General features: G+C 42.8%; 1 protein-coding gene across 2 annotated transcripts in view; it reads right to left on the reverse strand.

Moving 5' to 3' along the window:
• LOC124149290 (neprilysin-1-like) overlaps nucleotides 1–12,252 on the reverse strand; it is a 70,796-nt gene extending 58,544 nt beyond the window's left edge. Inside the window, exons 1-2 of one of the 2 annotated variants that reach the window (XM_046520778.2) lie at nucleotides 12,095–12,252; nucleotides 1,040–1,136 (exon numbers count right to left, since the gene is read on the reverse strand). In XM_046520778.2, coding sequence (XP_046376734.1) covers nucleotides 1,040–1,122 — 83 coding nt within the window. In that variant the 5' untranslated portion in view covers nucleotides 1,123–1,136; nucleotides 12,095–12,252. Of the gene's footprint in view, nucleotides 1–1,039; nucleotides 1,137–12,090 lie in introns of both variants that reach the window. The other variant, XM_046520779.2, reaches the window with a different exon arrangement.
• Between the last annotated feature and the right edge of the window lie 12,641 nt (nucleotides 12,253–24,893).

A 24,893-nucleotide genomic window follows, 5' to 3' on the forward strand; every position in this document is an offset into this window, starting at 1 on the left:
TCATGATCATGGGTTCGAATCCCGGTTCGCCCTCATTATGTTTTCAAGTTTATCAGCACCATAACCGTACCCGTGGGTTTCACCAAAGTGATAAACGTTCAAGACCTTCATCACTTCGGGCTTCCTCCCACACCAAGTGAGTGAGTGATTTGGGGTCATGTCGCGCATAACTGTATTCCAGTTTAAGCAAACGTAGAGCAAGAGGCGACTAACGGGATCGGGTGGTCTCCATCCTGAATTAACCAGGGTATCATATTTCCATTCTAGAATGACAAGTATCCTGGACCCATACTCTCCTGTAGCTTCGTTTTCAGTTTGTCATACAGTCCCTGTCCCAGCTGGAGCCACATGGTCGTGGCACAAACACATTGCTATTCATCAAACATCTTATTACGGTTGGAAGAACAAACATGGTGATGTTATATTTCTATCATGCAAATTATGCCTATAGTGAGGCAACGTGGATTCTTCCTTGACATAGACTCTGCCAGCGAGTATCATAAAGCTGTACCCGCACCTGTCTAAACAAGTTAGAGTGCATAAGATCAAGGATAGCTTTTGTTTGTTTGTTGTTTAACGCCACACTCAGCAATATTCCAGCTATATGACGGCGGTCTGTAAATAATCGAGTCTGGACCAGACAATCCAGTGATTTACATCATGAGCATCGATCCACGCAAATGGGATACGATGACATGCATCAACAAAGTCAGGAGCCTGACCACCCGATCCCGTTAGTGGCATCTTTCGACAAGCATAGTCGCCTTTTATAGCAAGGATGGTTGCTGAAGACCTATTTTACCCTGGGTCTTCACGGGTAGGTGCTATCTGCGGGATGACTCCAGTCCAAGCTACAGACTCCCACGTCAACAGTTAATGAGCATCCTTAAAGATTTATATCACATCATCCAAATTAACTAAACGTACTGTTCAGGACTAAAACAAGACAAGCCAATATGGATTCATTCCAGTACTGTTCGAGGTCATTTTATGGAACGTTCCTATAAGGTGAGGACTAATGCTGTAATGTCATTCTTACGTGATATCTTCCGCGTACAGAACATTTTTACTTCCGGTGACGCTTGCTAGACTTCCGGCCTTACTTCCGTCGGCCATGGCCATTAACTTTGAATCTTCTGAAATGAAAATAGATCATGTTCATTGTGAAAGCAACATTTGACGAAGAAATATCGGAACATGGGATACAAGACAGACAGAGAGACGGATATTTTATTAAAGTCTCACCTCAACATCTGATACATACGACCGCCTCCGTGGTCTTGTGGTAGAGCGTCCGCCCGGAGAGCGGAAGGTCCGGGGTTCGATCCCCGGCCGCGTCATACCAAAAGACGTTAAAAGATGGTACTTGTTGTTACCCTGTCTGGCGCTCGGCATTAATGGGCTCAAACAAGGACTGGTCGGCTCGGAGTCAGTATACTGTGTCTGAGTGGGGTATTCATGTTAAACTGCGGCATGGTATCTCAGTGAGCTAGCACTATAAATCGGCATCAGTCCGGACTAGTACAAGCAGCCACAGACACACACGTGCATGCACGTCGCTATATAAGTGCAATAATCTTGGACGCGACGTTAAACCCAATTTCACCTCACCTCGGAAGTGTCCTTACCATCTCTCTTTATCTCTTACATGAGTACATTCTGATTTGAAAACTAGCGATCGTCAGAGTCATGCTATTGGAATCGGGCTCAAAGTGAAGCTTTTAATGTGAATGGGTCCTGGGTATCTATCATAGTATGATGGAGGTATGATATCCTGGACATGTGATAAAGCAAAAATGCATCCCAAAAACCTTAGACAATTGTTACAAATTAAATTAAATGATATAAATGCAGAATGGTTTGACCGTTTCTTTTTTTTTAGTAACTTTAAAAAGTGGAATAATGCACAGAAACTTTCCCACTGTTTTAAAAAGATCTTTGACAATCGGTCAGGAATGAAATTAGCCTTTTTGACGAGGTGGAGATATTGTTCAAGGACAAATACGTTCACTTGACTGACGTGGGCCCTTTTAGAAACTGTTATGGGAAACCATAGATACTTATTTGGAAGACTTGACCTCGACGGCTAGCCTTTAATATTTAAGTTGAGCGAGTATGGTTTTACACCGCTTTTAGCAATATTCCAGCAGGTGGACACCAGAAATGGGCTTCACACATTGAATCGAACCTGGGTCTACGGCGTGACGAGCGAACGCTTTAACCACTAGGCTACTCGACCGCTCCTGGTGACTTTGTGACTCATACTTTACATGTTCATGGCTTCATATAATAACCATGACAACATATATTTATTCAAATTATATTATTTCTGAATGTGTTCTTCAGGCACCAGGACTTTTTTTAAACTGTGTCATAATTATTCCAAATATGAATCGAGCCCGGGTCTTCGGTTGACGAGCAAACGCTCTACACACTAGGCTACACGACCGGCCCTTTTTATGTAAGACGAACATGGACGTAATTGACGCATTTGTACGGAGACTACATCGTTGTTATCATCACAGAGAACTTAAAGTTTCAGTACATGCGAATAGTTTAAACGGTTGGTCAACCCACTTCCAGTGGTTGCTTGGGACAATCCAAATACTTGGACTCAACTTGACAAATTGGATATGGAGACGGGCATGACAAGCCATGCGTCACAAAATTAACCCCAGTGACATATAATGCTACCACTGATTCACAAAATGATGTTTTCATAGAAAAACGAAGTCAAGCGCATAAACTAGTTCACGGAGAGACATACTTCAAGGTTAACAATGTTCACTGTACAGTAGGCTACATTATTACCCGATTCGGAAGTCGTTAAAAAGAAAGCGTAAGCATTAGAATTCTCAATATATTTTCATACACATTCAAATATTGTTCAGACTAATTGTTTCATTTCGGAGTTGTTTCAGTTACAGCACTGCAGATTTCATATTGGGGACTGATCAACCTCATACTAATTTTTGAATGTTTTATTTCAGGGTTCTATGGTGCAATATGCATGGAGCAAGGCGCATGTGGACAACAGAAATACCGTCATGTGACGTAAAATACAATGATGAGAATTCAAATACAGTCATCAGATTTGAATATTTCATGGTCATGTTGTCCACTTACACATATAGGGTCGACTTTGAACTTTCGGGGGTGGGGGGTGGGGGGGTGGGGGGGTGGGGGGGGGGCGAATAAGATTATTCATTTTTTATTCAAGTTTACTTTCACAAGGAAAAATGATACAGTCGGTTATTGCTGTAGAGTTATCAGAGAATGCACTCAGACAGTTCCAAGGATTCATAATACATGGAAACCTTTCTTTCGAAACATGGATGATACATAATATCAGGCCAAGAACAGGCAGACCCAGGGTGACCACGCCCCATGATGACCGGTACTTGCGTACCTTGCACCTCCGAAATCGCTTCCTGACAGTGACGTCATCGGCGACAAATGCCATAGGTCACAAGGTTAGTCGACCGACAGTGGCCAGGAGACTCAGGGCTCATGGAATCAGGGCTTTTGGACCATACAGAGGACAGCTATTGACAGCGCAACATCGTCGTCTACGATTGAGATGGGCCCGTACTGTACGACGTTGGCAACGACGTGACTGGCAGAGGGTTGTCTTCACTGACGAAAGTCGATTCTGTATGATTAGGGCTGATGGAAGACAACGTGTTTACCGCCGAAGGCGGCATGTTGCTTGCAGGAGGTCGTACCATATGGTGGCGGGAGTGTCATGGTGTGGGGAGGGATCTGTGGGCAGGAGAGGACACCGCTGGTCATCGTTGACGGAAACTTGACAGCTCAGCGTTACATGGATAACATTCTTCGTCCAGTTGTCCTACCATTTCTCCAACAGCAGCCACGTGGTGTCATGTATCAGCATGACAACGCTAGAGCCCATACAGCCAGAATTGTCACTAACTTCCTCGCAGCCAACAACGTCAACGTCCTGCCGTGGCCTGCACGCTCACCCGACATGTCCCCCATAGAACACCTCTGGGACTTGATGGATCGTCGTGTTCGACAACGACCACACTCTCCAGCCAACCGGCAAGAACTGATCTTGGCCCTCCAAGAAGAATGGCGTCAAATCCCACGTGACCTCATCAGCCGACTGACTTTTTCTGTGCGTCGAAGAGTTTTTGCGTGTATTGAGGCATTAAGTGGTCACACACGCTACTAATGACTTGTTATTGAACATGAGCGATTGTTTATGTACTCTGCCTATTGTCCATGATTCTGAAAGCTCGAGTTTTGTACCACATTCAACTTTGGGGAGCTCTGACGTCATTCTCGGTCGTGGTATGATTGTCATTTTCAGTGTTGCTTATGTTGATATATTGATCTTCTCAATACACTTTACTTCATGCATGTATGGTTTGTTGTTTTTGAGCAAGAGTGATTTCAAACTCTGGTAAAGTTTCTTTTGGACGTCAGTTTACTTCCCGTGCTTTCTTAGTGAAGTTCGTCAGATGTCGTCATCTATGGCTAAAACAACTGACGTATTTCATCTGCTCTTTCTGGTATTGACACGAATCATACAGCCATTAAACAAGTCGCTGGACGGATAAAAGATGGAGAGAGAAGTATTTTTGTTGATTTACGCCTTATTTCACAACAGAGTGTGAAAGCAAAGGTTATTTTGCATAATTTAGACTTATTCATGTCAACCTGAAATGAGTCCTTACAGTCGATTTACTCCGTAATTCTGCTCATATGCATCAGAAAGGAATGCCATCACTGTCCACATAGTCTGAGCTGAAAGTGTCACATGTTTACATGCATTAATGCTCAGCCTTCCTCGTATTTTCCTACTCAATTGTTCATAGTGGTTTAACATATACAAATTGCAGATTGATGGCCGGACCCTTTTCTGCACCTCATCCGCTGTGGTCTGGTCCACACCAAATCAATCATCTCGCTACATGCTTGCTGTCCAACAAGCTCTGGTGCTAAGACATCACACCAGCTACGAGGGCCTATTCTCTGTCCTTAACATCTCCCAAGATGTCACCCCCAGCTACTAGCTGTGAATGCATCAGCTTACAGTGTCAGACAATGACCATTGAACACTCTTGCAGTTGTAGGAACATTTCATCCGTCACTTCGATGGCCAAGCCAAGGACTGAGCAGTGTGATGGGACAAGGCCGTGTGTTCTGACATTGACTTTTGTTGTGGCCTCGCAGACAGTGGACAGCCTTGGGTATACCTTACCAATCAGGACACGATCTTCTGTTTTTTTAGACCAGAGAGCAGCCAGTATATTCGAAGGGCCAGATACATCTGAAATATTTTTTTCGGAACGGTGGTGCCATATTTTGGCCATAAGCAGTGACATTTGATATTTTGTAATAATTGATTGCTTGTGTGTTGTAATTGATTAATATATCCTGATGTGTATGCTTTGAGGTTATACGAAGTTACATAGGATCATTTCTCTTCTTCTTTGGTATGTTGCTCAACATATAACCCCCTGTTTTTTTCTGGCTATTTACAGACCAGAGGGGCGCACGGGTGACCCAGTCGTCTAAGGCGCCGCGATTCGCTGTGCACAGTTGCGTCCCTTGGGCACGCCAGAAACCTATGATTGTGGGTTCGAATCCCGGTTCGCCCCGATTATGTTTCTAGGTTTGGTCAGCACCATACCCGTGCTCGTGGGTTTCACCGAAGTGGTAACGTCTGAGACCTGCATCACTTCGGCTTTCCTCCCACATTAAGCTGACATGCCGTGATATAACTGGAATACTGTTAAAAGCGGCGTAAACCAACTCACACACTTTTGGTATGTTAGTATATTTTGAAGGTGATCATATTCGCTGTTTTTCCGGATATTACTAAATATTTGAAATTGATGACAAAGAAAGGTCAGACTCGATCACTTTAAAAGATACCTTTGACACAAGCAGAGTAGTGCGGGCTTGCAGTTGACCTGGACACATCGCCATCACTCGTTTACCCATTCGGGCCTACCATGTCTGGTTTAGAAGTTGTATTTTGAGGGGGGATGGATTGAAGCTCAGTACATTGTTGTGTTAATGGGCCAGTACATGAATACTGACTAGGGCAGTTGGGAGTAACTGTAATCCTTGACCAGGTGAGTTGTATCGTCATGGCTAACATTGACCGTGACGACACGGAACGACAACTCGTTTTGATCACTGTTGTAGGGTCCCAATAGACCAAAAAGACAGACAGTCGAGGATGCACCTATCCTATGTTCTTACACACTTTTGCATCTAATTCAATTAGAGCTTCGATAATTGATGATCATGGCTAGCATTTGAAGATGCGCTCGCTGCAACACCTACTCATTGATGTAGTAGTGAGTGAGTGAGTGAGTTAGGTTTAAACGTCCGTTTTTAACAGTATTCCAGATATACCATCGCGTGTACCACTTTGGTGACACCCACACGCACGGGCAGGGTAAAACCTTGAACATAATCAGGGCGAACCTATTCATGCTGAACGCATTTTCAGAACTTCCAACATTCTCAGAACTGCTCCTGTTTACAAAGTTACCATCATTCAACCACGGAAGGGCTACACGCACCCGCAAACTATCCTGAGCAAAGAACATTCAATTCATGCACGGATACACATTAACTGACAGAGTGCCATGCAAGGCTGGAAACAACAGGTCTAGTGGGGTACACATATTTGAGTTGACAAATCGTACCTGTTGTGGCCTTGGTCGTTCACCCCGCAAAGTACACAGTCACTAATTCATATGAATGTCCTGCTCAGTGTATCGTGACCATACTGCCCTCTCAGTCAGGTGTATCAAGGTACGCTGTCGCGCGGTATACTGCCTACATTCACTAAGAGGATGGAGGTGGTGAATTGGAATGGGTTACACATGGCGTTCAGGGTCCTTTGCACTTACTTATCGACGTGTGTGTGTGTGTGTGTGTGTGTGGTGTGTGTGTGGGTGTGTGTGTGTGTGTGTGGGGGGGGGGGGGGGGGGGGGTAGAATTGGAAAATGGGTATTCGATTAGTGATGTTTGGTGATACCGGTCGCGTCCAAGATTATTGCACTTATATAGCGTGTGTGTGTTTGAGAGAGAGAGGAGAATGAGCGAGAGAGAGAGGGAGAGAGGTTGCCATGCTGCAGTTTTAACATGAATACCACAATCAGACACTGTAAACTGACTACGAGCCGGTCAGTCCTTGTTTTAGCCCCTAAGTGTCTAGCGGCAGGCAGGGTAACAACAAGTACCATCTTTTAACGTCTTCTGATATATGACGCGGCAAGGGAATGGAGCACCCAACATTTCGCTCTTCAGGCAATATCACGACGGGGACTCCTGAAATACTTCAACATTGTTGGGAATCGAACCCGAATTCGATGTAAATGACCTACATATACAGAGCATCATTGTCTTGTATTGAAAATGCATTTTGTTCAAAGTTATGGACCAAAACACGAGACCAAATACCGAGGATGTCCATGTGTTAGTTATAAATAAATGCGCCAAGATAATTTCCATGATCAAAAGAACTCTCTGCTAAAAGCAGAGTCCATTGCACGATTCCGAATATATCATAAGCATGTATTTCAGAATCGGGTGTGCGCGAAACTGTGAGCGTATCGTGCTCCAATTTGGCACCCATCACAAACACATGCAAGGGCAAGTCAGTTTTTCACCAGAAAAAAAATCAAAATAGGGTATTGCATCGGACATTATTTTGGTCATTGATGCGTCAACAAAGCATGCCCGGTGTGGCAATACATGTGACCAGAATTGGAATTGTGGCCCTTTAAACGAAAACCAATACCTATTGAGCAGACAAATAACCTATACAGACCCACCAGTCGAACGCTAGAGAGTTGAGACAGAATAACTTCCCGGTACTCCAAATCGGAAAAAAACAATGTTTGTTAGTTTTGTTTGTTGTTTTACGCCGCAGTCAGAAATATTCCAGCATTATCGCTGTGGTCTGTGAGTGAGTGAGTTGGGTATAACGCTGCTTTTAACATTATTCCAGTTATATCACGGCGTGTCAGCTTAATGTGGGAGGAACGCTCGAAGTGATGCATGCCTCAGACGTTTACCACTTCGGTGAAAACCACGAGCACGGGTATGGTGCTGACCTAGAAACCTAGAAACATAATTGGGGCGAACCGGGTTTCGAACCCTCAATCATAGGTTTCTGGCGTGCCAATGGGACTCAACTCGGCAAAGCGAATCGCGGCGACTTAGACGAATGGCTCACCCGTGCCCCCTCTGTGGTCTGTAAATAGCCAGAAAAACCAGGGGGGGGGGGGGGGGGGGGTTATATGTTGAGCAACGGTTGACATCGTCGCACCGAGCCTGACCACTTGACTCACTTGGTGTTTATGACGGGTCCCACCTGTATGGCAGGATACGCTCACCTTTTCGCGAACGCCATCTTCACAATTTGATACATTTGAATATAAAAAGGGTTTCGTCGCTTTTATTTGTACGACAAGTTTATGTTGTTTGGCGCATATTGTAATCCGAAATGCACGCATGGTGAACTTGGTTAGAATTTAGACAGGTGCCATCTATGAGGTAATCATCTGCCACCTGTAACACAGTATCACTTAGAGTGAGTGAGTTGGGTTTAACGCCGCTTTTAACAGTATTCCAGTTACAATACGGCGTGTCGGCTACGTGGGAGGAAAGCCCGAAGGGATGCAGGTCAGACGTTTACCACTTCGGTGAAACCCACGAGCACGGGTATGGTGCTGACAAACCTAGAAACATAATCGGGGTGAACCGGGAATCGAACCCAAAGGGACGCAACTCTGCACAGCGAATCGCGGCGGTATCACTTAGAAGTTGAGGGGAGTCGAATAGTTCATCTTTGCAGGTAGCAGCATTTGGGGGAGCATGGTTTCACGCCACTTTCGGCAATATCACGGGGGACACAAGAAATGGCATTCATACATTGTACTCATGTGGGGAATCGACCCCGGGTTTTCAACGTGAAGAGCGAACGCTTTAACCACTAGGCTATCCATTTTATGTCATATTTCGGGCGTTAGTTTGTGACCTGGCGTATTGTATCACATCGTTCCGCGAGGTTGGTTCACTATTGTTCAATCACAGGTTCGTATTTGGGACTGGGGTAGAGGGGATTATGCTTCATTTCTGGTGTCCCCCGCCGTGACAGTGCTGGTCTATTGCTGAAAGCGGCGTAAATCCATACTCACTCACTCACTCAGACTGTTGGAAAACAATCAATTGTCTGCCACAAAAATTAGATTGTGGTAAGGTGTTATTTGTCTAAAAAATATTTTGACTCAAGTTGCAATTTTTTAAAAACAACTGTTTTTGCATCTGAAGCTGAAAAAAAAATCAATTCTCCAAACAAACAAAAACAAACCCGAATGTCAAATGGCTGATCCCTAACACTGATCAGATTACTGACACGATGTTCGGGGACATACATAATGCATTACCAAACTATCCTCCACCAGTGTGAAGTGAAGCGTTCAGCCTTCAAGCGTGCTGATTTGTAATGTTGTATGTCCGACAGCACGTCTCCATCCTGAATTAATCAGGGTATCATATTTCCATTCTAGAATGACAAGTATCCTGGACCCATACTCTCCTGTAGCTTCGTTTTCAGTTTGTCATACAGTCCCTGCAACAAATGTATCCATTACAGCCCAAGCCAGTCTATAATAGACGGCAAGTCTAGATTACTGCAGTTTCTCACCCGTGAAGATACGGGATAGAATAGGTCTTCAGCAACCAATGCCGTAAAAAGCGACTCTGCTTGTCGTAAGAGGCGATTGACGGGATCGGGTGGTCAGGCTCGCTGACTTGGTTGATACATGTCATCGTATCCCATTTGCGTGATCGATGCTCATGATGTCAATCACTGGCTTGTCTGGTCCATACTCGATTATGGACAGACCGCCGTCATACAGCTGGAATATTGCTGAGTGCGGTGTAAACAACAAACGAACAAACATGCTGCTTTACTGCCATTTAAGGAGTCAAAAGGAAAGTCGCCCTTCAAATTTTCTTTCCCTTTCAAACTGATATGCACCTCTTATAGGACATAGCAATAACCAGAGATTTCACCACAAAGTTTTCAAAGGACACAAGCAGAAAATTAAGACTTTTCAACATTCAATTTTCACATATTTTGAAAATCTATGGGGTCCAACTTCAGCCTAACAACAAATCATTCAAAGTCTGCCAAAGGAAACACATTGATGTTGAGTCATGTTCTTCTAAGGGATCACTATTGAATTACAAAATGACGATTATCATACATCTGTTTGCCAAAAGATTGGTTGACCTCACTGCTAAAACAAAAGGGTTAACGTTCGTCCGTTATTAAATATTACCCATAAATTTGACCAAAGCTTTTGCACAGCCTGATTAGATGTTCATATGCTATCGCTATGTCTACTCCTACAAACATAGCAGAAAGTATGTGAAGATGAAGTAATCTAATGCCCCTGCCCAAGTTTGACCACACACTGCTGTGTCCTGCTTACAGCTGCTGCCTTTCAACCCACATTGGACAGGAGGTCAATTTTGTCCAGATTGTAGATTTGTCAGAGGAAAATAATATGATTGTGATTCAAACTTGGTTCCTCTTATACTGGCTTGGCACCAGATTTGTTAAGAGTTATATGATTCTGCCCTGTGTCCAGCTGGGCAATGGTTGAGGAACTCTGGAATGTCAGCTGACCATGTTCCTGATCTGGCGGATGTACAACAAACAATATCCTTCAAGATGTGGTCATATTCTGCGTATTGCATTTGAGAATATCAAGGAAGGGAGAACTATGTTAGATAACGAATACCCCACAGTTCGGTTTAGCTCGGGGATTTGATGAGTAGGCAAGTAATCTGTGGAATGGCGGTAATAAAGTAAGGTGGAATAAATCTACTGCTAATTTCACCGAGCTGGAATAAATCTATAGACGTGGAAATAATACCCTATCAATGACACAGTTACCTCAGTGCGACATTTAACAAGGAACCCTCTGGGAAGTAGTTCGTACAGAGTTACACAAATTATAGCTGTTACTTTATCTGTTCCTTTTGGATACATGGGTATTGGGAACGATATCAGTTAATTCCCTCCTCGTGCTGGAAAACGCGGTTAAATGGGTATCGGTTGGCCACAATGAGTGCTCTGTGTGGACAATATTCTGTTGTCAATCACTCAATATAATTTATTCAGAATGAAGGCCTCTCAGCCCATAATTCTCAGTATAAGCAGTTTATGTCATAAATAATTACACATTATCCTAATTGCCATTACAAATGCGTATAAACAGAATACAACATACTGTAAACTACGGTTATAACGAACTCAAAGGGACCACCCATTGTAATTCGAAATATCCGTAGTTCGTTATAAGCATATATACAGCATATACAACAAATGGCCATGACTAAAAAATAAGTTCGTAATATCGGTCAGTTCGTTATAAGCGTGTTCGTTACAAACGTAGTTTCATGTACTGCTTACCTCTCGGGGGAATATTCTGTTGTTGTTGTCACATAAGTAAACTGTTTGCTATTTGTACTGGCGTTTCTTGTTCATGTGATCAGTCAAACAAAAATGCCACAAATAATTGTAGATATATATTAACTTAAAATAATTAACGTGTCCTGTGAGGATTCATCACAAAACGACCTGTGTGATGGATGGACGATCAACCTCCTTTCCGCTGTCGATTGTAATATACACATCAAGAGTAGACATAAACCAGACATTAACTAAACATATAAACTGCCGGACAAAAAAAAGTATACAAACGTTCCTTGGTTGAAAACAGTCGCTGAAACACCGCAAATTTTAGGTCTAAAACACAACTGTGATTCCCGCATCAAATACATCACCATCGAATGACCATTTCTTGTTTGTTTCATTTTTTGTCACCATCAAACATAGTTGTGTACTTTCTCTTGGCCGGCAGTTTAGTCACCATCAAACATAGTTGTGTACTTTCTCTTGGCCGGCAGTTTAGTCACCATCAAACATAGTTGTGTACTTTCTTTTGGCCGGCAGTTTATATATTTTGTGTATGTCTGGTGGTGTATGTCTCTTAAATATAACGAACGATAAAGTGGTCGTACCTACCTTCGGGTAATTTCCCTCTGTTTAAACCAACGCCGTTGAAGTCCCCTCAGTCTGACCCGATGTCTGAACACCGTGTCGATTATGTGAGATCTCGAGCTACCCGAGTGTGTTGAATATCTGACGCTCGCGACGCGACCCGTGTTTGACCCGGCATCATTGTGTCTTCTGTCATTTGAATGTGGCATTATATGAAAGGGACGAGGGGGTACAGAAAAGAAGTGGAGCTGATGGGGGTCATATGCAACGGTGAGGTGAGGTAAAATGGGGTTAAAGTTGCTTTCAAGATTACTGCACTTTTGCAAGCCCTCTCCGGGCGGGCGCTCAACCACGAGGCCATGGAGGCGGCCCATATGCAACCGAATATAAACAACTCTAACATGTAACATAATCATGTAAACTACATGTTCTTTTACTTTACTTAAACTTATGTATATACATCTCGAGGCGAGGTGCGGGGTTTAACGTCGCGTCCAAGAGGTGTGTGTGCTTGCTAGTACATGTAGAGTTTACAGTGCTAGCCCACCGAGATACCACATAGCAGTTTAACATGGATACCCCACTCAGAAACAGTATGCAAACTCCGAGCCGCCCAGTCCTTGTTTTATCCTTGTTTTATCCTTGTTTTATCGCCTTGGAGTAACAACAAGTACCACCTTTTAACCTTTGTGGGCGTGACACGGGGATCGAACCACCGACCGTCCGTCCTCCAGGCTGACACTTTATCCACTGCACCACTGAGACTGTATACATTTCTGGAAAAAACAATATAGTTCTTCAAAATCGAATCCTGTATTCATTTTGGGACGAATCACCAGTACTGGAGGAACATACTGTTTTCTTGTGTAGTTTTTAGTGAGTATCGGTGGTATTTAAGACATTTATCATGATGTTTGTTTGTTATTTAACGCCGGACACAGCAATATTCCAGCTATTTGACAGCGGTCTGTAAAGAATCGAATCTGGACCAGACAATCCAGTGATTGACATCAAGAGCATCGATCTACTCAATTGGAATACAACCAAGTGAGCTAGGCTGACCACACGATTCCGTTAGTCGCCTCTTACGTCAAGCATAGGTTGCTGAAGACCTATTCTAACCCGGATCTCCACGGGGACATTTATCATAATGAGACCAGGGTCATATGTAAATGTGTCCAGCATTTTTCTAATTGCACAATCCTAAAGATCTCACTGTGGGTGTTGACCTACGTGTTAATGCACAGTGCGTGCAAAAAGCCTGATCTGATGGATCAACCTGTATCATTCTCATAACATAACAATTTAATGAATGAGTCTGGTTTAACGCCGCTTTGAACAGTACTCCGGTTATAACACAGCGTGTCAGCTTAATGTGGGAGGGAAGCCCGAAGTGATATAAGGCTACAAGGCTTAACCCACTGTTCTACGCACGCACATATACCCACATCAGTGTACACGGTTGTCACCTGAACAAAATACGTGTAACGGGGCAATCATACATTGTAACAGGGCAACCATACATTGTTACAGGGCAATCATACATTGTTACAGGGCAAACATACATTGTAACAGAGCAAACATACATTGTAACAGGGCAAACAAACATTGTAACAGGGCAACCATTCATTGTAACAGGGCAAACATACATTGTTACAGAGCAAACATTCATTGTAACAGGGCAAACATACATTGTAACAGGGCAAACATACATTGTAACAGGACAACCATACATTGTAACAGAGCAAACATACATTGTTACAGGGCAAACATACATTGTAACAGGGCAACCATTTATTGTAACAGGGCAAACATACAATGTTACAGGGCAAACATTCATTGTAACAGGGCAAACATACATTGTAACAGGGCGAACATTGTAACAGGGCAAACATACATTGTAACAGGGCAAACATACATTGTAACAGGGCAAACATACATTGTAACAGGGCAAACATACATTGTTACGGGGCAAACATACATTGTAACAGGGCAAACATACATTGTTACGGGGCAAACATACATTGTAACAGGGCAACCATACATTGTAACAGGGCAACCATACATTGTAACAGGGCTACCATACATTGTAACAGGGCAAACATACATTGTTACGGGGCAAACATACATTGTAACAGAGCAAACATCAATTGTAACAGGGCAACCATACATGGTAACAGGGCAACCATACATTGTAACAGGGCAACCATACATTGTAACAGGGCAACCATACATTGTAACAGGGCAAACAAACATTGTAACAGGGCAACCATACATTGTTACAGGGCAAACATACATTGTAACAGAGCAAACATACATTGTAACAGGACAACCATACATTGTAACAGGGCAAACAAACATTGTAACAGGGCAAACATACATTGTAACCGGGCAAACATACATTGTAACAGGGCAACCACACTTTGACGAAGGTCACAAACACGGACATTACAATTCTGTTTCAGGGGAATATGTATGTACAGACACACATGATAACGTAAAGTGGATTATATCAATTGTCTGACAGGTGCATGAGTGGAAAGTTGAAAGAAACTAAAGTGTTAAGAGTGTGATGATATAAGATTTTTAGGTTTTATGTGACTCTTAAAGCTGTGAGTGTGTGTTTGTCGCTCTGCTAAGCGTGAGTAACCGGGGCGTTATTGAAGGATGGGGTGGATCTATGGGTGAGTGGGTTTCAGCCGTTTACAGGTAACAGGCAGTTTGTAAGAAACATATTGTGGGATCAGCTTACATGATGCCTGTTGACCACCACACTCTCACTGGAAGCCGGCTCAGAAGCGGATTACCAGTCGTCTGAAGCGTCGCCATTCATGATTCGCCTTTTATTATTATTATTGCTTCGTCCGCACTATACCCTTGCTCCTGGGTGCTTTTGTATAATTATACAATACATTTGGCCAGGGGTCCGCTGCTTCTGTTTAACCATACAATTCACTACTCGAAGGGGCACTTGCTTTAGTCTCATACAAAACACTACTTGAAGGGGCACTTGCTTTAGTCTCACACTACACTACTCGAAGGGGCACTTGCTTTAGTCTCACACAATACACAACTCGAAGGGGCACTTGCTTTAGTCTCACACTACACTACTTGAAGGGGCACATGCTTTAGTCTCATACAATACACTACTTGAAGGGGCACTTGCTTTAGTCTCACACTACACTACTCGAAGGGGCACATGCTTTAGTCTCATACAAAACACTACTTGAAGGGGCACTTGCTTTAGTCTCACACTACACTACTCGAAGGGGCACATGCTTTAGTCTCATACAAAACACTACTTGAAGGGGCACTTGCTTTAGTCTCACACTACACTACTCGAAGGGGCACATGCTTTAGTCTCATACAATACACTACTTGAAGGGGCGCTTGCTTTAGTCTCACACTACACTACTCGAAGGGGCACATGCTTTAGTCTCATACAATACACTACTTGAAGGGGCGCTTGCTTTAGTCTCACACTACACTACTCGAAGCGGCACATGCTTTAGTCTCAAACAAAACACTACTTGAAGGGGCACTTGCTTTAGTCTCATACAATACACTACTTGAAGGGGCACTTGCTTTAGTCTCATACAATACACTACTTGAAGGGGCACTTGCTTTAGTCTCATACAATACACAACTCGAAGGGGCACTTGCTTTAGTCTCACACTACACTACTCGAAGGGGCACTTGCTTTAGTCTCACACAATACACAACTCGAAGGGGCACTTGCTTTAGTCTCACACTACACTACTTGAAGGGGCACTTGCTTTAGTCTCATACAATACACTACTTGAAGGGGCACTTGCTTTAGTCTCACACTACACTACTCGAAGGGGCACATGCTTTAGTCTCATACAAAACACTACTTGAAGGGGCACTTGCTTTAGTCTCACACTACACTACTCGAAGGGGCACATGCTTTAGTCTCATACAAAACACTACTTGAAGGGGCACTTGCTTTAGTCTCACACTACACTACTCGAAGGGGCACATGCTTTAGTCTCATACAATACACTACTTGAAGGGGCGCTTGCTTTAGTCTCACACTACACTACTCGAAGGGGCACATGCTTTAGTCTCATACAATACACTACTTGAAGGGGCGCTTGCTTTAGTCTCACACTACACTACTCGAAGGGGCACATGCTTTAGTCTCATACAAAACACTACTTGAAGGGGCACTTGCTTTAGTCTCATACAATACACTACTTGAAGGGGCACTTGCTTTAGTCTCATACAATACACTACTTGAAGGGGCACTTGCTTTAGTCTCATACAATACACAACTCGAAGGGGCACTTGCTTTAGTCTCACACTACACTACTCGAAGGGGCACTTGCTTTAGTCTCACACAATACACAACTCGAAGGGGCACTTGCTTTTGTCTCATACAATACACCACTTGAAGGGGCACTTGCTTTTGACTCATACAATACATTACACGAAGGGGCACTTGCTTTAGTCTCATCATACAATACACAACTCGAAGGGGCGCTTGCTTTAGTCTCACACTACACTACTCGAAGGGGCACTTGCTTTAGTCTCATCATACAATACACAACTCGAAGGGACAACTGCTGAAATTTAATGATACAATACACTAGTCCAAGGCGGCACATGCTATATGTTATCCATACAATATTCCTCGGGGCACCTGCTATAGTTTTGTCATACAATACCAACAGCATACGGCGTGAGTCTCGTGATATTCAATCGATTATCAAGCTCTCAAGTCAAGATCCAATCGTAAATGCTAAAGACAAATTTGGAGGAAAATATTGTTTAGGTGTGATGCCTTTTCCTTTCTGCATGTCTAGAAATAGTTTTTTTCTGAGTTGGAAAACTATAAAACGTCATACACTTCTGAGGTGGTTCGCCCCATGAACCTGGCCCTCAAGCCCTGAACAAAAATAGGATTGAAGTGAGTGCGTGATTGAGTGACTATGGTTTTATGCCGTTTCAAGCAATATTTCAACAAACACAACGGGGGACAACATCCATTGTAACATTGGAAGCTCTGCTGAGCTGGTTCAGTGTCGTGGACTTAGAGGGGGATAATTGCGTACAACAAATCAAGAGTTATCTCCCTTTTACCCTTAGCCGAGCGCGTGACACCTTCGTTTCTCATCTGATAGCATCGCTGCCACGAAGGTTGTTGGGGCCTTCGTCAGATCAGGTAGCACATTAATCTACCCGAGGTAGAACTCCGTACACAGAAATCTACCCAACCACCGCAGTGCTGACAATGCGCGAGTCCAACACACTCTCACCGTTCTGAATCCGGTTTAATTTCCGGAAGAGTTTCCTTTTTTGAGAAAGATGGCGACCTCGCATTCGCACAGGTCCCAGAATTCGGACAGCATTGAGACAATTTTCTTTGTTATCAAGACATTTTAAAGAATGCCCAGCTTCACCGTGATCGAGACCGCCTCCGTGGTCTTGTGGTAGAGCGTCCGCCCGGAGAGCGGAAGGTCCGGGGTTCGATCCCAAGCCGCGTCATCCCAAAAGACGCTAAAAGATGGTACTTATTGTTACCCTGTCTGGCGCTCGGCTTTAATGGGCTAAACAAGGACTGGTCGGATGGGAGTCAGTATATTGTGTCTGAGTGGGGTATTCATGTTAAACTGCGGCATGGTATCTCAGTGTGCTAGCACTATAAATCGGTATCAGTCCGGACTAGTACAAGCAGCCACACACACACACATACACGTGCATGCACGTCGCTATATAAGTGCAATAATCTTGGACGCGACGTTAAACCCCATTTCACCTCACCTCACCGTGATCGATGGGATATTATCCACAGATTGCGTGGGGTAAAGCCCGATTAAGTCGTTGAGAAAGACTTAAATACAATCACAATCGAGGCGGGAATGACGATAAAACAGGAGGAATCGATATTTACAAACCGGGAAATTGCAGAATGGTAAACCAAATGGTACCAAATGGAATGGAAACGTCCAATCCATGGATCCTGACTCTCAAGCGGTGAACTGAGATGGTGTTGGAAGCTTAGGTTTTCTCATACAGTACACTAGTCTTCGGGCACCTGCTATATATACTCTTGAAAAAAAGAAACGCAAAACGGATATTTTTGGCCATAAAAGCAAAATTAGCGGACCAAAAGGTGCAAAATGAAGAGGTTTGATGTGTTATAGTGTCAGTGACAAATTTCCCGGATCAAAATGATCACAACAAGGACATTCAAACCGTTAGTCGGGAAACACGGACGATGCTGAAAAACGCACCCAGTGCATTAGCAAAAGGGGCACGGAGCTGCACGCACTGCATGTGCAGCAGCACTATGAACGGTATTAAAGTACAGGATTTTGATCTGCGTCAATCGAACAGTGACAGTTCAACAACATGTCAAGATAAACAGAAGTGCAAAGAAACAACGTCATAGGCCTCTTGCAGGCAGGGGAATCTCAGTCAGCTGTGGCCAGGGTTTTCAATGTAGCGCCCAGCATCATCATCATCAAGGCTATGGGATCGGTTTCAACAGCATAGGTCAACACGTGATTGTGGGACATGCCGAAGGTAATCGATTCTATGAAGTCAAAGTCAGGTGACATTTGACCATGCAACCTGTTACGTCAGGTAAAGGTGACCTTACACGTATACCTTTTTAGACACCCCTGAAGACTTTGCTTAGGGCTAGCGAGAACTGAGATCTGATTTTAATGCGATTAAAGTGTGCGTGTGTATGCGCGCGCGCGTGTGTGTGCTTGTACTAGTCTTAACTAATGCTGGTTTTATAGTGCTAGTCCACTGAGATACCATGCCACAATTTAACATGGATACCCCACTCAGACACAGTAGACTCCGAGCCGAACAGGCCTTGTTTTATTCACTTAATGCTGAGCGTCAGCCAGGGTAACAACAAGCATGTCTTTTGGTATGACGAGGCCGGAGATCGAACCGCAGACCTGCCGCTCTCCGGGCTTGAACACAGCTAGCTGGAAGATAGGCCCAAACCTTACTTTTATAGATCCTGGAGTTTAATTGAAAATCATCTGCAATACTTGTCTAGCATTTGTATTTTGGGGTCTCTGTCAGACACAAATTATTTCTCAAGTCGCTGCTTTCATGTGCCGTTGGGTAACCATGCGGTTAAAGCGTTCGCTCGTCACGCCGAAGGCCCGGTTCAATTCTCCACATGGGTACAATGTGTGAAGGAATATTGCTAAAAGCGGCGTAAAACTATACTCACTCACTCAGTGCTTCCAGGGTCCAGACATGCAATTTCTCTCTCTGAAAGGAGGCGCCAACATTATTTTTTAACACACATTATTTTCTGGACACACAGCATGTCTGTATCCTCGATAATCGAGTTTGTCATCCAAAACTGGCTCCCACAGGAAATAACTACATTGTTACCATGACGTCACAATGGAATGACATCACTAATGGCAAGCCTCAGAGTTTTTCCACTTGTATCATCTCGTGTTGATATTTTTCATATCAAAAGACACTCGGGAGGTTTGGAGGGGGATTCTCTATTTATTATATCTCCTTTCTATAACGATAAATTCCCTGGACCCATTCGCCTCCATAGTTCACTTTTAGAAAAAAGCTCGAGGCCATAGGTTGATGACGCATTTGTTTTTAATGAATTTTTATTTTCTAAATACATTTTGCTTTTATCAGTTTCACCAGGAGCTTTGACAAAGATCAAAGAATATTTTTGGGCTTACAAAAGTCTACAAATATCCAAATCACTTTATCTTCCGCATGGTAAACACATAATCGAATATCTGTTTTCACCCCAAGGGGGACCTGTGTTTCAACTGCTTTCATGTCTCTGTTGCTTGTCGTAAGAGGCGATTTAATTATAAATGAAATACTTCATCTACCGACTGCGGCGTATTCAACAACAAGCATACAAACCGTAATGAGAGTTACTTAAAGTGATACGATTACGTATTATTTAAAACATATGTGGCCACCATCTCGGAAGGAAAATCCATAGCGTCAAGACTGCCTCCGTGGTCTAGTGGTAGAGCGTCCGCCCGGAGAGCGGAAGGTCCGGGGTTCGATCCCCGGCCGCGTCATACCAAAAGACGTTAAAAGATGGTACTTGTTGCTACCCTGTCTGGCGCTCGGCATTAAGGGGCTAAAACAATGACTGGTCGGCTCGGAGTCAGTATACTGTCAGTCCGGACTAGTACAAGCAGCCACACACACACACACACGTACATGCACGTCGTTATATAAGTGCAATAATCTTGAACGCGACGTTAAACCCCATTTCACCTCACCTCACCATAGCGTCAACGCTATCAGAGCATTGCGGGATAGACTCGGGATTTTACGCCCGCTTCAAATAATAATTGATAGCTCAGCCTTGTTCCCTGGGGATGCTGCCCTGGTCAGTGTAGCGCCATCGCAGCATCCCAAGGCAACCAGGCTGATGATAGATGAGCCAAGTCTTTTCTGAAAATGGAAATTATGTAACATGTGAATTTTCACCCATAGTTTTGCATTTATGTTGACAAATAACACTGAGAACGTCAGGGTTGGCACATGAATGTGTATGATATATTCATTATCCCTGCACTAATATAACAAGTTCAAATAGATGTCCTGGCACATTGTTCCTTTGGTTATAAACTGCCGGGCAAAAGAAAGGATGCACCCATGTTTGACGGTGCTAAAAAATGAAACGAACGAGAATTTAAAAAACATTGTTCGACAGGGATGTATTTGATACGGGTATCACATTTGTGTTTTGGACCTCACGTTTGTAGTGTTTCGGCGACTGTTTTCAGTCAAGTTACGTTTTCATAACGTTTGTAATTTTCCGTCAAATAAAGTTTTCAAGTGTATACTTTCTTTTGATGGGCTGTTTAGTATTGTATTTGAAAGAAGCATTCAATGACAGTGTCGATCTGTTATTCTGTGTCATTTAGGTTATACAATGGGTTGTGTTTACATCTTGTTTGTTTGTTTGTTGTTTAACTCCGCACTCGGCAATATTTAAGCTGCATGACGGCGGTCTGTAAATAATCGAGTCTGGACCAAACAATCCAGTGATTGACATCATGAGCATCGATCCACGCAACTGGGATACGATGACATGCATCAATCAAGTCAGCGAACCTGACCATCCAATCCCGTTAGTCGCCTCCTACGACATCTCTGCATATTAAGTGAATGTGTGAAAGGCAATGTTGTCCACAACACAATCAGGCATATTTTAACTATATAATCGAGTCAGGGCCCAGCAAACAAATGGTTAATGGCATGTGCAACGTCCCACGGTGTGTGGAGCTTGACAGTGAAGAAGTTAGGATTAAGATGGTCTGATAACACATGTCAGTATGTGTAATCTTCAACGCATCAAAACTGACAAAATGGCAAAACACGTTTCTCATCGCCACTTTCGAGTAACACGAGGAATAACGGATACTATCAACCGTACAGATTGAAAGATCGAATGTAACACGGGGTATAACGGATACTATCTCCTGTATGGACTGAAAGATCGAATGTAGCACGGGGTATAACGGATACTATCTCCTGTATGGATTGAAAGATTGAATGTAACACGGGGTATAACGGATACTATCTCCTGTATGGATTGAAAGATTGAATGTAACACGGGGTATAACGGATACTATCTCCTGTATGGACTAAAAGATTGAATGTAACACGGGGTATAACGGATACTATCTCCTGTATGGACTGAAAGATTGAATGTAACACGGGGTATAACGGATACTATCTCCTGTATGGATTGAAAGATCGAATGTAACACGGGGTATAACGGATACTATCTCCTGTATGGATTGAAAGATTGAATGTAACACGGGGTATAACGGATACTATCTCCTGTATGGATTGAAAGATTGAATGTAACACGGGGTATAACGGATACTATCTCCTGTATGGACTAAAAGATTGAATGTAACACGGGGTATAACGGATACTATCTCCTGTATGGACTGAAAGATTGAATGTAACACGGGGTATAACGGATACTATCTCCTGTATGGATTGAAAGATCGAATGTAACACGGGGTATAACGGATACTATCTCCTGTATGGATTGAAAGATTGAATGTAACACGGGGTATAACGGATACTATCTCCTGTATGGATTGAAAGATCGAATGTAACACGGGGTATAACGGATACTATCTCCTGTATGGATTGAAAGATCGAATGTAACACGGGGTATAACGGATACCTTCTCCTGTATGGACTGAAAGATTGAATGTAACACGGGGTATAACGGATACTATCTCCTGTATTGATTGAAAGATTGAATGTAACACGGGGTATAACGGATACTATCTCCTGTATGGATTGAAAGATCGAATGTAACACGGGTTATAACGGATACTATCTCCTGTATGGACTGAAAGATTGAATGTAACACGGGTTATAACGGATACTACCTCCTGTATGGATTGAAAGATTGAATGTAGCACGGGGTATAACGGATACTATCTCCTGTATGGATTGAAAGATGGAGTGTAACACGGGGTATAACGGATACTATCTCCTGTATGGATTGAAAGATTGAATGTAACACCAGGTATAACGGATACTATCTCCTTTATGGATTGAAAGATTGAACGTAGCACGGGGTATGACGGATACTATCTCCTGTATGGACTAAAAGATTGAATGTAACACGGGGTATAACGGATACTATCTCCTGTATGGATTGAAAGATCGAATGTAACACGGGGTATAACGGATACTATCTCCTGTATGGATTGAAAGATTGAATGTAACACGGGGTATAACGGATACTATCTCCTGTATGGATTGAAAGATCGAATGTAACACGGGGTATAACGGATACTATCTCCTGTATGGATTGAAAGATCGAATGTAACACGGGGTATAACGGATACCTTCTCCTGTATGGATTGAAAGATCGAATGTAACACGGTGTATAACGGATACTATCTCCTGTATGGATTGAAAGATCGAATGTAACACGGGGTATAACGGATACTATCTCCTGTATGGATTGAAAGATTGAATGTAACACGGGTTATAACGGATACTATCTCCTGTATGGACTGAAAGATTGAATGTAACACGGGTTATAACGGATACTACCTCCTGTATGGATTGAAAGATTGAATGTAGCACGGGGTATAACGGATACTATCTCCGGTATGGATTGAAAGATTGAATGTAGCACGGGGTATAACGGATACTATCTCCTGTATGGATTGAAAGATTGAATGTAGCACGGGGTATAACGGATACTATCTCCTGTATGGACTGAAAGATTGAATGTAACACGGGGTATAACGGATACTATCTCCTGTATGGATTGAAAGATTGAATGTAACACGGGGTAAAACGGATACTATCTCCTGTATGGATTGAAAGATTGAATGTAACACGGGATATAACGGATACTATCTCCTGTATGGACTGAAAGATTGAATGTAACACGGGGTATAACGGATACTATCTCCTGTATGGATTGAAAGATCGAATGTAACACGGGGTATAACGGATACTATCTCCTGTATGGTTTGAAAGATCGAGTGTAACACGGGTTATAACGGATACTATCTCCTGTATGGACTGAAAGATTGAATGTAACACGGGGTATAACGGATATTATCTCCTGTATAGACTGAAAGATTGAATGTAACACGGGTTATAACGGATACTATCTCCTGTATGGACTGAAAGATTGAGTGTAACACGGGTTATAACGGATACTATCTCCTGTATGGTTTGAAAGATCGAATGTAACACGGGGTATAACGGATACTATCTCCTGTTTGGACTGAAAGATTGAATGTAACACGGGTTATAACGGATACTATCTCCTTTATGGATTGAAAGATTGAATGTAACACGGGTTATAACGGATACTATTTCCTGTATGGTTTGAAAGATCGAGTGTAACACGGGTTATAACGGATACTATCTCCTGTATAGACTGAAAGATTGAATGTAACACGGGGTATAACGGATATTATCTCTTGTATGGATTGAAAGATTGAATGTAGCACGGGTTATAACGGATACTATCTCCTGTATAGACTGAAAGATTGAATGTAACACGGGGTATAACGGATACCATCACCCTTACAGATAGAAAAATCGAAAAACAACTTTCCAATATTTGCACATGTGCATTTAACGATTCTAAAACCTTTGCATCCATACAAAAACATACAGTGTCACACAGTCTTAACAAAAACATTCTTAAACGGTATATCTTAATTTTTTCCACACATATCTTGCTATCTAGAAGCTAGGTATTGACAAATGACTGAACTGTATCGCCGTGACATTATTTTTAAATTTTGAAAAAGGAGAAACAAATGCGAAGGTTTTGATATTCACATTATAGGAAGACATATATTCAAATTTTCTTCTGAAGAAAATATAAATACTAACAATACACAAAAAGTAGAGAACATGTATTATTAATTTGCAATAGCCTAATGGTTTTGGATGAGGTTGTTTAAGACAAGATATGACATTCATTTAGCGGCCTATATATAGTGTCATTTATTAAAGGGATGGGTGTTAAGGTTTGGGGAGGGGCAAAAAAATGACACAGTTCTTTTTTTTTTAAATGAAATTTTATATTTTTTTACATTATTTAGGGAATGCTCATTTATTTATTTAGGGTGAGGTGTCACGGAAAATTGTTACATGTATTTGGGGGTGGTATGATAATATGCTACACAAAATGGGGTGGTAGTGGTGCCGCAAAATATTATTCAGTCCTCAGACCAATCTCACCACCCCCTCTCCCTTGTAATAAATGACAAGTCCCTTTCACTGCTTCACACCCATCATTGCAGCTGAACACTGCGTG

Source organism: Haliotis rufescens, unplaced genomic scaffold (genome assembly GCF_023055435.1).
Source record: "Haliotis rufescens isolate VD_foot unplaced genomic scaffold, xgHalRufe1.0.p SCAF_13, whole genome shotgun sequence".
Taxonomy (NCBI): Eukaryota; Metazoa; Mollusca; class Gastropoda; order Lepetellida; family Haliotidae; genus Haliotis; species Haliotis rufescens.